The sequence below is a fragment of the Mustela putorius genome, unplaced genomic scaffold, assembly GCF_011764305.1.
Source record: "Mustela putorius furo isolate JIRA1106 unplaced genomic scaffold, ASM1176430v1.1 tig00000407_pilon_pilon_pilon, whole genome shotgun sequence".
NCBI lineage: Eukaryota > Metazoa > Chordata > Mammalia > Carnivora > Mustelidae > Mustela > Mustela putorius.
The window spans coordinates 6022342-6037651 of NW_025421373.1; the positions used below are offsets into that span (position 1 = coordinate 6022342).

The 15310-nt window shown below is 39.5% G+C and overlaps 1 protein-coding gene across 1 annotated transcript in view; it reads right to left on the bottom strand.

Annotated features, from left to right (window-relative positions):
- The window catches only part of DROSHA (drosha ribonuclease III), a 119729-nt gene that overhangs the window by 22951 nt on the left and 81468 nt on the right, over nt 1-15310 (bottom strand). Inside the window, 4 exon segments of the mRNA XM_004738079.3 lie at nt 5752-5822; nt 8174-8276; nt 11670-11769; nt 13128-13187. Of these exon segments, the coding sequence (XP_004738136.2) occupies nt 5752-5822; nt 8174-8276; nt 11670-11769; nt 13128-13187 (334 nt within the window).

The following is a 15310-nucleotide window of genomic DNA, read 5'->3' on the forward strand; positions in this document are numbered from 1 at the left end:
CTGTTCTCCAAAGTGGCTGCACCAACTTGCATTCCCACCAACAGAGTAAGAGGGTTCCCCTTTCTCCACATCCTCTCCAACACATGTTGTTTCCTGTCTTGCTAATTTTGGCCATTCTAACTGGTGTAAGGTGGTATCTCAATGTGGTTTTAATTTGAATCTCCCTGATGGCTAGGGATGATGAACATTTTTTCATGTGTCTGATAGCCATTTGTATAAGACCACACTTTTACCGCAGGTGACTACAAATGTTTCCTTGAGAAATGGAAATGAGTGAATTTTATGGAGAAGCCCAGTACCTTATTTTATCCACTGAGCTAAATCTAGAGGCAGTTATAATTAGAGCTTCCTCAGGATTAAAGCGTTTTTTCCTTCAGTTTTAGACTCTAGGGAGCCTTTGAATGAATCTACTTTCTCGCCTTGATGTTAGGTTTTTCAAACAAATAACAAAAAATTTTTTTTAAAAAGGGAAAAATATATATTTTTTAAATTTGGGGGCAATCGGGACGCCTGGGTGGCTCAGTTGGTTAAGCAGCTGCCTTTGGCTCAGGTCATGATCCCAGCTTCCTGGGATCGAGTCCCACATCGGGCTCCTTGCTTGGCAGGGAGTCTGCTTCTCCCTCTGCCTCTGCCTGTGTTCGCTCTCTCTCCCTCTCTGACAAATAAAAAATCTTTAAAAAAAACTTAAAAAAAAAATAAATTTGGGGGCAAGAAGTTAGAGGAATATTTATTATCACTGTGACACACATGATGACAAAATGAAATAAAATACCGAATATTTTTAGACAACTTGTATCCCACTTAGAGGGGTTTCTTTTGTGGCGGGACAATATTAAAAAATAAAGCTTAAATATCAAACTGTTCTTTTAAGACACTTTAGAGAGCTTCTCTTAACCAATTCAATAACCTTTCCCTTGAATTCTCTGTAGCATGAATTACGCTTTACGTCACTCCCTTCTTGCAACTTTCTCATGTTCTCTCATGCTTTTTTCCTCCTCAAAGCAGTGAGCCCAGTGCTGGCACACAGAATACGCTACTAATGCTGTTGGTCATATCAACAGTTAACAATAAACAGCCATTGCTTCCAACCAACTCCAATCTCCAAAATTCCAAATTCTCAGCAACTTGATTCCTCCTTCTCCCTTCTCCTATGTTTTTCACTCAGTGACACTGTGATTTCTCCTTAGACATCTTATATATGTAACCATTCAACCCCTCACAACTAGATTATTTCAATTGCCTCCATTTCTCTTCATCTACCCTACTCAGAGATCAGGTTCTGCCACACCTCGGTGCCAGAGAAAATATCCTGTAAAAAATGCGGATTGGAATCCCAGCTCTAGCATTTACTAGCTCAAGGCAAAAACCTCTACCTTCAGTGTGTTCTGGAAAATGTTCAGCGACTGTTGACATTTATTAATGCAACTCTTTTTTCCCTTATTTTATTTCTTTCAGCATGATAAGTGTAACTCTTTAAACCCTATTATCTATCTGACCGATCCTTGCACCCATCAGCTCCCCTCTGGTAACCCTCAGTTTCTTCTCAATAGTTAAAGAGTCTGTTTCTTCGTTTGTCTTTTTAAATTTTTCTTTGTTCATTTGTTTCTTAAATTCCATGTATGAGTGAGAGATTACATGGTATTTGTTTTTTTCAGACTGACATATTTTGCTTAGCCTTCTCTCTCTGGTTCCATCTACATTGTTGTAAATGACAAGATTTCATTCTTTTTAATGGCTGAATAATATTCCTGTGTGTGTGTGTGCGCACGCGCGCACACGTGTTCTTTATCCATTCATTTGTCAATAGAAAACTGGGTTGCTTTCATGGTTTGGCTACTGTAAAGAATGCTGCAATAGACACAGGGATGCATGGGTCCTTCAGAATTAGTTTTTGTATTTTGGGGGTGAATACGCAGTTGTGTGATTACTGGATCATAGGGTAGATCTATTTTTAACTTTTTGAGGCCCCTCCATACTGTTTTTCACAGTAGCTGTGCCAGTCTGCATTCCTACCAACAGTGCACGAGGGTTCTTTTTTCTCCTCATCCTTGCCAACACTTGCTGTTTAGCAACACATTCTTGTTGAATACATATTATATACAAGCTTACTAAGACAAATGAGATACCATCCCCGTCCTCAAAGGAGCAAAGTGAGGAAAAATGAAGGTAAGTATAATTTAATGAACTGAGAGAGGTTCTATAATAGCAATATATATTAAATGTAAGGAAAATTCTGCTTGGTGGATGTTAGATGAAGCTTCAAAGAAGAGGTAGCTCTTCAGATGTACCCTGAAAAACACGAGGAGTCTGGCAAATCAGCAGGGGGAAGGAATCAAAAGCAGAGCACCATAAATGCACAAATAGTATGTCTCCAAGAACAAAGGCATAAAAAGTTAACTCCTAATAGGCAGAACACAGAGGATGTCGGGGCCGTGAAAATACTCTATGTGAGATTATAACAGATACACGGTATCATACATTTACCCAAATCCACAGAATATACAAGGTAAACTATGGACTCGAGTGATGATATAGGCTCACTCTGATGGCTGATGTTGATAAAATGGGAGAGGCTGTGAATGTGTGGGGGCAGGAGGTATAGGAGAAATTTTTACTCTGAATATGGCTGTTAACCTAAAACTGCTCTAAAAAAAATCAAGTCTTAAAAATTTTTTTAATTAAAAAAGGGAATTCCTAAAATGGCATAAAGGGGGAGTGAGAAGATGGTAGACAAAAAAATAGATAGGAGGTCAGATTATGAAAACTCTTAAATGCTCTATTGAATAATACAAAGCTGTCAGACTTTTATAATACTGTCTGACTTTGGCAGACAGTAAAGAAATCAAAGACCAAAATCAAATCCATTCATTAGGGGCGCCTGGGTGGCTCAGTTGTTAAGCATCTGCCTTCAGCTCAGGACATGATCCCCACATTGGGCTCCCTGCTTGGTGGGAAGCCCGCTTCTCCCTCTGCCATTCCCCTGCTTGTGTTCCCTCTCTGGCTATTTCTCTCTGTCAAATAAATAAATAAAATATTTCCAAATAATCCGTATATTAAAAAGAAGACAACCTTAAAGGTAGTATGAATGAGAGACTAGAGTCGTGGGGCATCACAACCAGTTCAGTATTTCATGTGAGAGATGAGGAGAGCAGACACTCAAGCAAGAGAATGGCCAACAGTGAACCAATTCAAGAGACACTAAGGACAGAACTGACAGGAGTTGGCAACTGAATGGAGATGGGGAGAAAAAAGTTTCAGGACAAAAGAAGATCCTAAGGTTTGGGTTTAGATCATAAAAGTAGGAGAGGTGAAATATGTTTTGGTGTTAAGGTGATGAGCTGAAATGCTAAAAGTGTTGAAATGAGGTGTCTGTGGAACATCTGTGTGAAGCTGCCCAGGAACCATCTGAAAAGACAGGAATTCCAACTTCTGGAGTTCCAGAGAAAGGCCAGGGTCGGAGATACTGGAACAGATACATAAAGACCAAAAGGGGTGGGGGAGGGAGTGGGAGAATATAAAAGATGACATAGTAAGCTCTCCTTATCTTTCTAAGAGGCCCATTGGGATGATCAAATTGCAACAGTGGATCTGAAGATACTAGGAAACCATGAAGGGTCACATAGAGATGAAAACCTGGAACCAGGAAAAATGGTCTGGGCTGGAAGAGTGGATGAACAGCAGACCAGGCTGGGAAGGGGGAAAAACAGCCCTGCTGTGAATAGGGTTGGGGGGATGACACACATAGAGCCAGCTGCAAGGTTAGCAGGATCCTGCTTTCCTGCCAGTGTTGCCCCCTCACCTGCTTTGCTCTGTCTTATCCTCTAACTAAAGATTACTGGGGACACTATGCTCACCTGCCCTTGGCTCCTGACAGCTCCCAATCCCAAAGTAATCCCTGACTTCTTCTAATCCAGCCTCAGAAAAGGCAAACGACCAAGAACTGACCCTGCTTTCCTGGCACCTCCTTAGGCTCCACCAGCACCAGCCCAGGCCTCAGAAAGGACTCTCGCCTTCCTCACTACATGGGTTCAATCAATCAAACTTTGCGGGCCTACTCATTTGTGTCAGGCTGCCTGTGGCTGATTAGACTTCACACCACCATTACTCAAAAAAAGTTCAATGGTTCACCAGTGTCTCTGACACGCCACACCAAATAGATGCAAACCAATGTGGAGATGTCAAATGCTTTAGAATGTCCTAGTGTGTGCACTTGAAGACACTGAAACGGAAAGACCATATATTCCTAAGCACTGTTCAGTTTCATAAGAGATACAGTAAAATGAATTCTGAATCTCAGCCGTTCCATCTGTAAGACTGTGTTCAGACTCCGCTTTTTCATTCACTCACTTATTCATTTCATTCCTTTAACAAATATCTATTAAACACTGCACTCGCCAGCATTGCACTTGCTACTGGAACTCTAAGATAAGCTTGCTAAGTAGACAAGTGGGAGAAAAGCAGTTTAAAGAGAGGAAAGAATCTAAACAAAAACTGGTGCAATTAAGAACCACAGGGTATAACTGCGTATGATTTAGGAAAAGAACACAGAATGGATGGGGGGGCAGGTAAGATGGCAGAAGAGGGTGGGAGTGCTTGGCGGGGAAGGGGGACCAGTTTAAGGCAAGACTGGAGGAAGGAAAAAAGTAAAGAGGTTGCTGAATTTGCCAACAAAAGATAAAGGCCAGAACAAAGATATTTTAAGATTTGAGAAAAAGACTTAAAATACACGCCATCTGCTACAGATATAAATCAAGATGCACACTCATTTATATGTGTAGGACAAAATGGGGGACAGGGAACATCTGTAGATAACATTCCCCGCTGGAGAGAATTCACACACATAAAGTCATCACATATCCCTATAAAAACAAATATAAAAAAAATCAAATCCTCAGACATCATCCAGGTCACATTTTTCAAAACTATTGATTCTTTTTTTTAAACTATCCTAAGTAATACAGTAATAACATCTGACAGCCACTTAAGCTAAAGGTTTCAGAAAGGCTTCAAACACTGGCTTCCTGTGTTCTTTATTGCTCCATGAGGGCTATTTCACTCAATTATAATGACATTTCAATTTGGAATACAGAGTTGCCTCTCCCTTTAAATGTTAAATTGACTTGTTTTGGTACAAAAAGCATCTAGTATGCTCTATTACATGCAGGATTAAAAAGGTAGCTATAGCAATATTAATAGCTTAATACTTTAGTAACAACAGAAACTATTTTAGAATCTATCATTTGTTCTTAAACTATAACTTGCTTAAGAAAAAAAAATACTTCCATACTTTTTATTCATAGCCCATAAGAAACTCCCTATGAACTGACTTTCTAAAATAAATATACATTTATCTAGTCTACATAAAGACAAATCATAAAGAGAAAAGCCAAAAGGCGATAGCTTCAAGTAAGCCTGCATGGGGTAGGTACCCAATGATTATAAAACAGAAAATCATTATTAACTTCAAGATACTTCAAAATAAAACAAAGTATTCATATTTAATTTGTAAGTGGCCAAGAGGAGAGACAGGGTTTCAGGTAAAAGACAAGCCCCTCATATTAAGTGGCCACAGCACTTTCCCATTTGCAACAGAGCCAAGTAAGCTATTCTGATGTACTTCAACTCTACCATCTATGGCAGATTCGGGGACTTTGTTTCTCCTACACTCTCTTTAAACATAATCACTAACTGATATAAAATCTTCTGTAATAATATATAACTGAGAAAAATCAAATGATTCAAGATAAATACCGGATCATTAAAGAGTAAGCGTCCAAATAACTGTTTGGCTTCCTCCAGGCTTCCCTCCAAGTAAACAGCTCCTAGATAAAAGGATGGGAATGTCAAAAGGAAGGCTGCATTAATATTCAGAGAAAATTACATATCCCTATAAAAAGCAAAAAGGCAAGCCAAAACCCACTTCTAGAAAAAAAATCGACAAGTCCAGAAGCAACTGTTTTTAGCCAGGATTTGTATTATAAATTAGACTGAAATATGAAAATCAGTTTAGCAAAATCTAAACCCAGAATTTTAAGTAAAAAGAGGTCTAATATGACCTCATGAGGGGTATGGGTATGAACTTACTCAGGAAACTATGCACAAACCCCAGCTTTATGAGCATGTTAGGTTTTATTTTATTTTGCTTTCTATTTATAGTTTATGCTTCATACCATAAAAAAAAATCTGATAAAATCTGAGTTCAGATCAATGAAGCCTTCTACAAATAAGAATCAGGACAATCTTTTCCTTTAATTTGAAATAACTATTTAACATTTAAATTGGGTATCAAATCAAATGACATTTTAATTGGGTATCAACTCCAGAGAAAGGCTGTCATATAGTTTTGAAATCATATTTTTATATCTGTCTTCAGAAAGTAATTTTTCAATGTAAAATATTAAGACTCTTCACCAGGGTTTTTGATGAATAAATGCATTTATTATTTATCAGTAGTTGTAGTTATAATAAAAATAATGATGGGTGCCTGGGCGGCTTAGTGGGTCAGGCCTCTGTCTTCAGCTCAGGTCATGACCTCAGGGTCCTGGGATCGAGACCCGCATTGCGCTCTCTGCTCAGCTGGGAGCCTGCTTCTCCCCCTCTCTCTCCACCTGCCTCTCTGCCTACTTGTGATCTCTCTGTCAAATAAATAAAATCTTAAAAATATATATATATATATAATGCTAATAGTAATGATGATGATGATAGCAGTAATCATGGTTTGGGAGCCAGACATGTCCTAGGCATAGTGCAGAGCATTTTCACATCCTTACTTTTACCTTCACAGGCACCTCAGTAGGAGAGTATTACAGAAGATTTATAGGATTTGGGTTCATAGTAGGTGATTTGGGGAAGGGTTTGAGGAAATGCAACTCTGAATTAGATGCTGCCAGGCCTGGATATTAAGATCGTCACAACAATTCTGTGAGGTAGTGACTCTACCTCCATGTTACTGATGGAGTAATTTGGTAAAGTCACAGTGCTGATAAATAAAGCAAGAAGGAATTGAATCACGTCTGCCTGGCTCAGGAGCCAACCGTAACACTACCTGTCAAAATTATTATGTGTATGGAGCACAGTAATTCCATGTGACAAATTCTCTGAAAATAGACATATGTATGCAAAATAGACATAGCTGTGAAAAGACTGTGGATAATAATTATTAAACATTCTCCTGTTACCATCATCAGCACAAAACTATAATGGGATGCTTTTATATTCATTTTCAAAGGAAGAAGGAAAATGGATAAGGAAGTACAAAGGCCTTTGAAAAATAAAATGTACTCAATCATTTACTTAAAAAAAAATCAAGGCATTGTCAATCTACTGTAACATTTCATTGTAAAGCATACTTGCAATCACCAGCTAATTAACTCTTCAAAACTTTCCTGTACTAACAGCTGACTATATTCCAGTTACAGTAAGAAAGAAACCGAGGAAGTAAAGGGCCTGCCTCTGTCTTGCTTTGAGTGAACAGGTTTTAGTCATACAGATTCAAGCCCTAGGATTTAAAAGATGCAGGGTTTTCAAGATGCTTAAATGAGAAAATCTTGTAAATGGTTTAAAATGCAAAAAACAAAACAAAACAAAACAAAAACCGAACCTGTATTAGGGCCTCATCAGCAACCTATTTACTGTTTATTTATGCATGTGATCCTGAATCAGATCTGGAAAGTAATCCACCTACATATTGACTCACTTCAGTTCAATTCAGCACGTACTAAATACACATGTACATGACCTCAGACATCAATTCAGGCATTAGGAATGTAAGGAAAGAAAGAATGCTCGCTAAAAAAGAATGCTACACTAACCACAATACAATGAAGCTGCTGTTATACTAGGGACTTCCCATGCTTTGGAAACAAGTAATTTTGTCCCAAGTCTCCACACTGAATTTTTTTTTTTTTTTAAGATTTTTAAATTTGTTTATTTGACAGACAGAAATCACAAGGAGGCAGAGAGGCAGGAGAGAGAGAGGAAGGGGAAGCAGGCTCCCCGCTGAGCAGAGAGCCCGATGTGGGGCTCAATCCCAGGACCCTGGGATCATGACCTGAGCCGAAGGCAGAGGCTTTAACCCAACTGAGCCACCTAGGCGCCCCATCCACACTGAATTTTATATGTTCTCCAAACATTTTAAATATGTATGAAACTAGATTATAAAAAGAAAAATTACCTATTAATGCTTCAAAACAATTAGCCATTGCATGCCGAAGGTCTGATTCTCTACAAAGATCAGGTCCATGAGCATAAAGCATAAATCGATCCAGTTCAAGTTTCTACAAAATTCAAAATGACAAGTAAGAAAGAATTTGGCAAAGTCATAACTGTGACAATTCCACATCTCCTGGGGGTTAGGAGTAATGGTTACAAATTAATTGGCCTTGTGTCAGTATATTAAGAGAGTTTAGCCTGCCATTCATTGGGAGTCAATGGCTCAGATTTAACCCTCCTCAACTTCTCCCCAAGCAGGCTTCTATGAACTCTGATGTTTCAGCTTTGGTGGTTCAGAAATGATCAGATCTGAGTCTAATTCCAAATTCAGACCAAGCACTAGTCTGAGCTGGAAAAAGACTATGCTGTAAGATCATGGGCTCTGAGTTCACCCAACATGTCTAGAGAGATACAAACACAACCCAAAGTTTGATGCTCAAGTTATGTGGTGTTGATGTTTGTGCTATACAGAACAGATTTCTATGTGGTAGAATAAATGGGGATCCTCAGAAGACTTCAAAATGCCTTATATCTCTAAATATCTTTTTTAATTTGGTAAGGATTTTTGTGGCTCTTTATCTTTGTACTTGTGTCACCTTTATGAGGTCTATACACTTACCTTTCTGAAGGCTCAGTGAGATCTTCTGAGCAATGGGGTTGGATTTATCTTACAGACTCCAGGAATATTGTTTGTAATGAATTATGCTTCTTTTTTTTATTTGGCATCAGAAAAGTTTAGAACCAAATTTGTGGCCAAGATCTTGAAACTGTGTAGGACTTAGAATATATCTGTGTATAGGAACTTTACCTCTGGCTTCCTTTTTCTGTCTTAACCATATTTTCTCTTTACTCTGAGTTCAGTACCTGTTTATTTCTTATCCTACTGTATTATAATATACAAATCATGTCCTTTGAGAACTAGACACAGTATGAATGATTTTTTTAAATAAAACTCCTGAGACTGAATAAATGGAAATCATAATTCTTTCCACAAAAGGAGAAAAATACAAACACTGCATAAGCATGCAATGAATCTGTTTCCATTACCCTATAAGTCCATTCAATAAATTCTTACTAAGCTGTAACATGCTACGTACTATGGAACAAGTCACAAGTCAATGAACACCCTAGGACAATATGAGTCTCATCAGTCCTCAGATACGATACTCAGATTTTTTGTGTCTCAGTATGCATGCTAAAAATATCCATATCCATTTATACTGGGAAAAGATACAGATAATAAAAACAAGACATAAGCGCTATCAGTATTCCGCATTGCTAGGAATTCATGAGTACAAAATATATTCAAATGAGTTTTGACTACCACAAATGCAACAGCAGAAAACACCTCTTTTAAAAAATTGATCCCTAAGTGCAAGAGCTTATGCTAGAATATGTAAATTTCAGCTGTTTCACAACTACACTGGGAAAATCCAATTGTTTGTTAATCTCTGGAGCCCTGTTTGAGAATAGACTGCAAGCCATATTTTATATTTCAAACAACTATTCTGGAATGTTATGAATTTTTGAACTTTTCATAATCCTTGCTCTACATCTTTGCGTTTTCACGTAGGCATTAGTGAACGTTTAAAAAGGAGAGTGATGTTCAACTGGTACATATACTGAAGTGTTCATTTGTCTGGAGAGCTGGAGCTATCATTAGATTCTCAAAGATTCTCAGCAATCCTCTGTCACGTGCCCCCCTCCCTGATGGTTAAGAGCCATAGTCTAGACCAAGGGCAAAGCCTACAATTGCCTTTTACTGAAGCAGATGGGTGTTGAATGCCATGGGAATGTCAGGATTTGAAGGAAGATCATATAGACAGCTCAAGGGAGAAACTGGCCAAAATAACTCATGGCTTTGTACGTCACCTAATATGTCACATAGCAGTTTTTGTTTCCCTGTTATGGCAATATTCCATGCTTTGTAAACAACCTCCCCACAATTGCTTGAAAAATTGCATTATATTTTAAAATGAAAAAAAAAAAATTGGGAGTGAGTTGACAACTACTTATTCACGTGTATTTCCAATGAACATTTATGTGCTCTATCAGGAAACATTTTGACAATTAAATCAACTGCACACTAAAGCAATTTTAGGTAGAGTTGTGGAATTTCATTCATGGTAAAGCTGCTAAAACCAAGAAGCATACCTGTTGCCTACAGTTTTTCATTAACATGTCATTATTTACATTCTCAAATGCTATCACTATGATGACGATGATGTTACCTAAAATAATGTACTCTTGCAAACATAAAAACCAGAGTCTAAAATTAACCATTTTTAATAAACTTAATGCCTTAGCAAGATCAAATTAAGAACTAGATTTTATCTAGTCTATCAAATTCCAACATTTATATCAAAATGAAGGAAAAAAAATGCTTAAAGGAAAAACCAAGGAAAATGCAAAAAAGCTCTTCCAGTAAGTCACTGGTATTGGGGGATTTAAGAGCCAGTTTCCTCTACTACTGAATAAACCCACAGGTCTATAAAATGTAATAATTTATAATGAGAACAGGAGCAGCAGCAATAAAAACAACCAACTCCTACTAATTTATTTACCTGTTTGTGTGATTACTACAAACAGGGAGTGTGCCAAATACTTTATAAATTGAATTATTAAAACTCGAACAATAATCTCTCTTGATTCTCACAACCACCTGTGTGGCAAGTGCTAACGCCACCTCTACTGTGCACACGAGAAGGCAGAGATTTGCAGGAGAGACAATTTGTCTATGGCCCCCCTGTTAAAAAAGGGGCGTGGACTGAAACCCTGATGGCCAATCCCAGCACCTGTGTTCTGTTTGCCATAACTCACTCTACAACTTACTAGACTAAAACATCACATAGAAATAGGAATATCAAATGAGATCATTTAAATAAGTAAAATGTCTGCGATGAATCTAAATTGAGAAAAGGTTCTCTTAGTCAAAGAATAAAGCCAATGTAGCTAACTGGACAGCCTAAACCCTAACTCTTAATTACTGGGATTTGTGATGTTTGGGGATTCTCAAAGATCTATAAAGTGCCCCTTGTGGGCATGAATGGGCAGGCATATTCTAATCAAAGCTATAATGCTGCTTATTAATATAAATTAAAGACAAATATAATACGAAATATTACACAGAGGAAAAATACAAACTATTTCATTTCTTTTGCTCTGTTCTTGTTCTTTTCCCCAAATGTTTAACTCTGTTCACACACATCTGTCAAATTTTTCCTCTTCTGTTAGCAAGTTACTTTACCATGGTGTTCATTAGCTGCTGGTAAACCCACAAAAGTAACAGAACTAATAAGGTTAAATCTTTAAAACCAAAACAAAAAATCCTTCCTGGTCTATAAAATATTAAACTCTTAATACACCTTAAACAGTTACTTTTTTAAATGCAAAATTATGCAAGGACTGAAGAAGAAAATTTCAGACTTTACTACAAACATGTCAGATGTTTGACATACCTTTGCTAACATGGCAAGGTGTTGATTCTGAACAATGGCAGTTCGATAAGTTGCTAATCCTCCTTCTTCCAGACTAGGAAACAAGTAGTATAAGTGGACACTGCAGGGGGGAATAAAAAAAAAAGGCATGTAAACAAATATGCATCACAAGATTCTGTCTGTAGCTCTAAGTCATCAAAATAGGCCTGGCACATAATACGTGCACAGTAGATATCAAGCTGAATTGAACTAAACTGAATGGTTTGATTGGAAGTCTTTGAAAGTTAACTATTAAGCACAGTATCTGCAGTCACATGCTCTGCCACTGAGCTATACCCCCAGTAAGCACAGTATCTGAATGTGCTAAAATGCAAACAGTACCATTCACTCATATTTTCACACTCCCTTCTGTTTAAAGACTGCTGTGACAAATCTGGCAACAAAGACCTGAAGGGCTGGTCACATAATGCTATGCTATGGGACACTCAGAAATTGGGTCTGGAAACAAGTATCTTTGCTCAGGCTGCATTATGTGTGGCCCCTGCAGAGAAGCCTGGGCAGGGCACCAGTGGTGGTGTGCCCTTGACAGAGCTGACGGGGAAAGGAACAGAACTGAGAGTGGCACACCCGGTTGCTCATGCCCTGAGGAAAGTGCGGGGATTTGGAGGAAGACTGCATGGAAAGCCAGTTCGGACCATGACAGCAACAGCCTCACCTAAATCTCAGACCAGTCTTTAAGTGCTACTGTTGATCAAGGCAGCTATGCTTCTCCTGTTCTACTGTGTCCGGTGAGGACAAGTGTGGAGAGCCGCCCCTCTGCCTCATTATGTCCTTCTTGGGAAAAGCAATGACCCAGAGAGAATACAAATAGCTCAAGACAGCTCCCAGAGAAGCAAGTGTGGTCTCCCTTTAAAACAGAAACGATGTGGGTATAAAAACACAAAATGCACTTTCCTACCCCTACCACCAAATTAAGGACATGAGAACACTTCTGGGGAGAAAACACACATAAATGCATACATACACACATGCACATATACACAAACCAAAATCTTGTCATTAATATTACTTGTAAGTTTTACTTCTCTTGAGATTGGAAAGAGTGAGAAATGGATCAAAGACAAATCCTAGAAAATGAAATGACATTTTAAAATATCATCATCCCTTTCTCTACAAATTGAATATAAGCTCTGAAGCATTTAGACCAAGACAAGCTGATCTCTTGTGACTGTGGCAACTTGAATATAAACTTGACAGGACAAAGACACTGGCCTTTCATCTTGTAATCTTATGCATTACAGCATCAGTGAGTACATGTTATCAGGGCAAGAGCCACAGATATGTGGCTTTCAAGCTCTACAGAGGGACAAAACACATGGTGTTTCAATGCCTTATTTAGCTAATTACAAAGAAGGTAATATAGTAAGTATGTTACCTATAAGATGTAATTATTGGGGGACAGCAGAAAAACCTCCTTACCTGGTCAGAAATTCAACAACAGCATCACCTAGGAACTCCAATCTTTCATTGTGATTAATCCTATAGGAGAATTAAAAAGATCACTTAAAATAGGAAACATTTACAAGCCTTCCATCGCTTCTCAAAGAAAAGACATATGAGACTCAGCTCCTTTTGTAATCAAAACATCCCACCTTACTCCCCAAAATCAAAAGCACTGGCCACCATCTTAGCTAGGGTATGAGAAACACACTGGGGAAGGGAGGGGGCATTCTATCCTACCATGTGGTTCAGGCCTTCTGACCTGGGGGGCATCCCTCCCGAGAATCAGATTTAAAGAGAGGAGGTATCACCCTAACAACTGAATCTTTCCACACTGCTCTCAGGTAGGTGAGAGAAAGGAGAATGTATTCTAATGAGTTACAACTGAACACTGAAAAATCCGTTTGGTACAATGTTCCAAGAATAGCTTCCCACTGCCCAAACTCTAAACTTAACTTAGCTTCTAAAGCCCTTCAGAAGAGGCCTAACCCACTTTTTCAAGTCCCAGTATCCACTGCTATCCTCTCCCACCTATATTTTGGGCTCCTGTCCCAAAACTGCGTGGTACTTTCTGAAAAGGGCATCCGCCCTGAAGCTTTCCACCATCTTCCTGTGCACAGGGCCACAAAAACCTACTCGTCTCTCAAGGTCTAGTGAAATGTTGCTTCTCTACAAATCCCTGATTCCTCTCATCAAAATTAATACCTCCCCTTGGAGCCTATCACGCTACTTAGACCTTCCGTGTATGGTGAAGGTACATCTCAGAGGCTGAGTTCCTCACATCCAAGTGGAAGGCTGAAAGGACCAGGAAGCTGATCCAGAGACAACCTCCCTCTGCCTCTCAGGAGTGCAGCACAGCCAGCTTCCCTTGGTGCTCAAGCAGATCACTACCTCTGGCTGGGCAGTGATGTGGCATGACTTGGTTTAGGTTTTTAAAAGGCCACCCTAGCTGCTGTGCAAAAAAATGTGTGCAGGGAAGACAAGCACTGAGGAGGGTACTATGGCCATCCGGCGAGACATGAGAGGCTCAGGCTGGGGAGGTGATGGTGGAGGAAGGGAGAGAAGAAAGAATGAAAGTCAATGCTTAGATTTTGGCTTCCACAGTTGGGTGAAAGGCAGTGCCATCTACTGGGAGGGGAAGACCAAAAGGGGAACAGGTTTGGGCAGAAGCAGGAGTTGCATTTTAGGCACCTTTGCTTTGAAATGTCTATAAAACAACCAAATCCAGAAATCCAGTAATATATTAACTTGCTGTTCATGGGCAAGAACAAAGCTGGTAAAAAATCTCTAAGAGTGGTCAATGTTTAGACAGAACTTCAGGTGATGGAACTAGATGATACTACCTAGGGAGAGAATGCAGCTAGAGAGAAGGGGTCCCAGGATAGAGCCCAGGGGAGGGTCACACCTGAGGTCACGCAGAAGGGAAACCAGCAGAGAGAGGACTGGCGGGGGCCAGGGGTTGCAGAAAAGGAGGCAAGTTGTCAAGAAAGAGACAGACTCAAGTAAGATACAGAGAGCACACTGATGCAGCAGTGCTGAGGACGCTGTTGAAGCCAGTGGGGGCCGGCTCTGTGAAGCGGAGAAGACACACCAGACTCTGGTTAGAGCAGACTGTGATGTGCATCCGAAGCTACATATGGAAAGAACCCGAGTGCCTGTTTCAGGGCCGACAGTGGAGAGACAAACCACAGGAGGAAACCAGAAAGGATGGTGACAAAAATGACAGGGAAACGAGAGCACACTGGGCCCCCGGGACCTAAGCAACAAAGGCAAGTGACAGGACTGGGCCTGTGCAGGATCTCACCTTATTCCAGGGACTTCTTCAAATATCTCTGACACTGAACCTTATCTTCGCCAAAATTTCAATAGCTGACTATCAAGTCAAACCTGCCTAGCTTTCAAGGCCATTTTTTATCTAGTTCCACAGTAGTCATTTACTTTCATTTCATTTACTTTCTTTTTTTTTTTCTTTAAAGACTTTATTTATTTGACAGAGAGCACAAGCAGGTGGAGCACTAGCAGAGGCAGAGGGAGAAGCAGTCTCCCTGCTGAGCAGGGACCACTCCCCCACCCCCACCCTCATGTGGGGCTCGATCCCAGGACCCTGGAATCAAGATCTGAGATGAAGGCAGACGCTTAACCAACTGAGCCATCCAGGCATC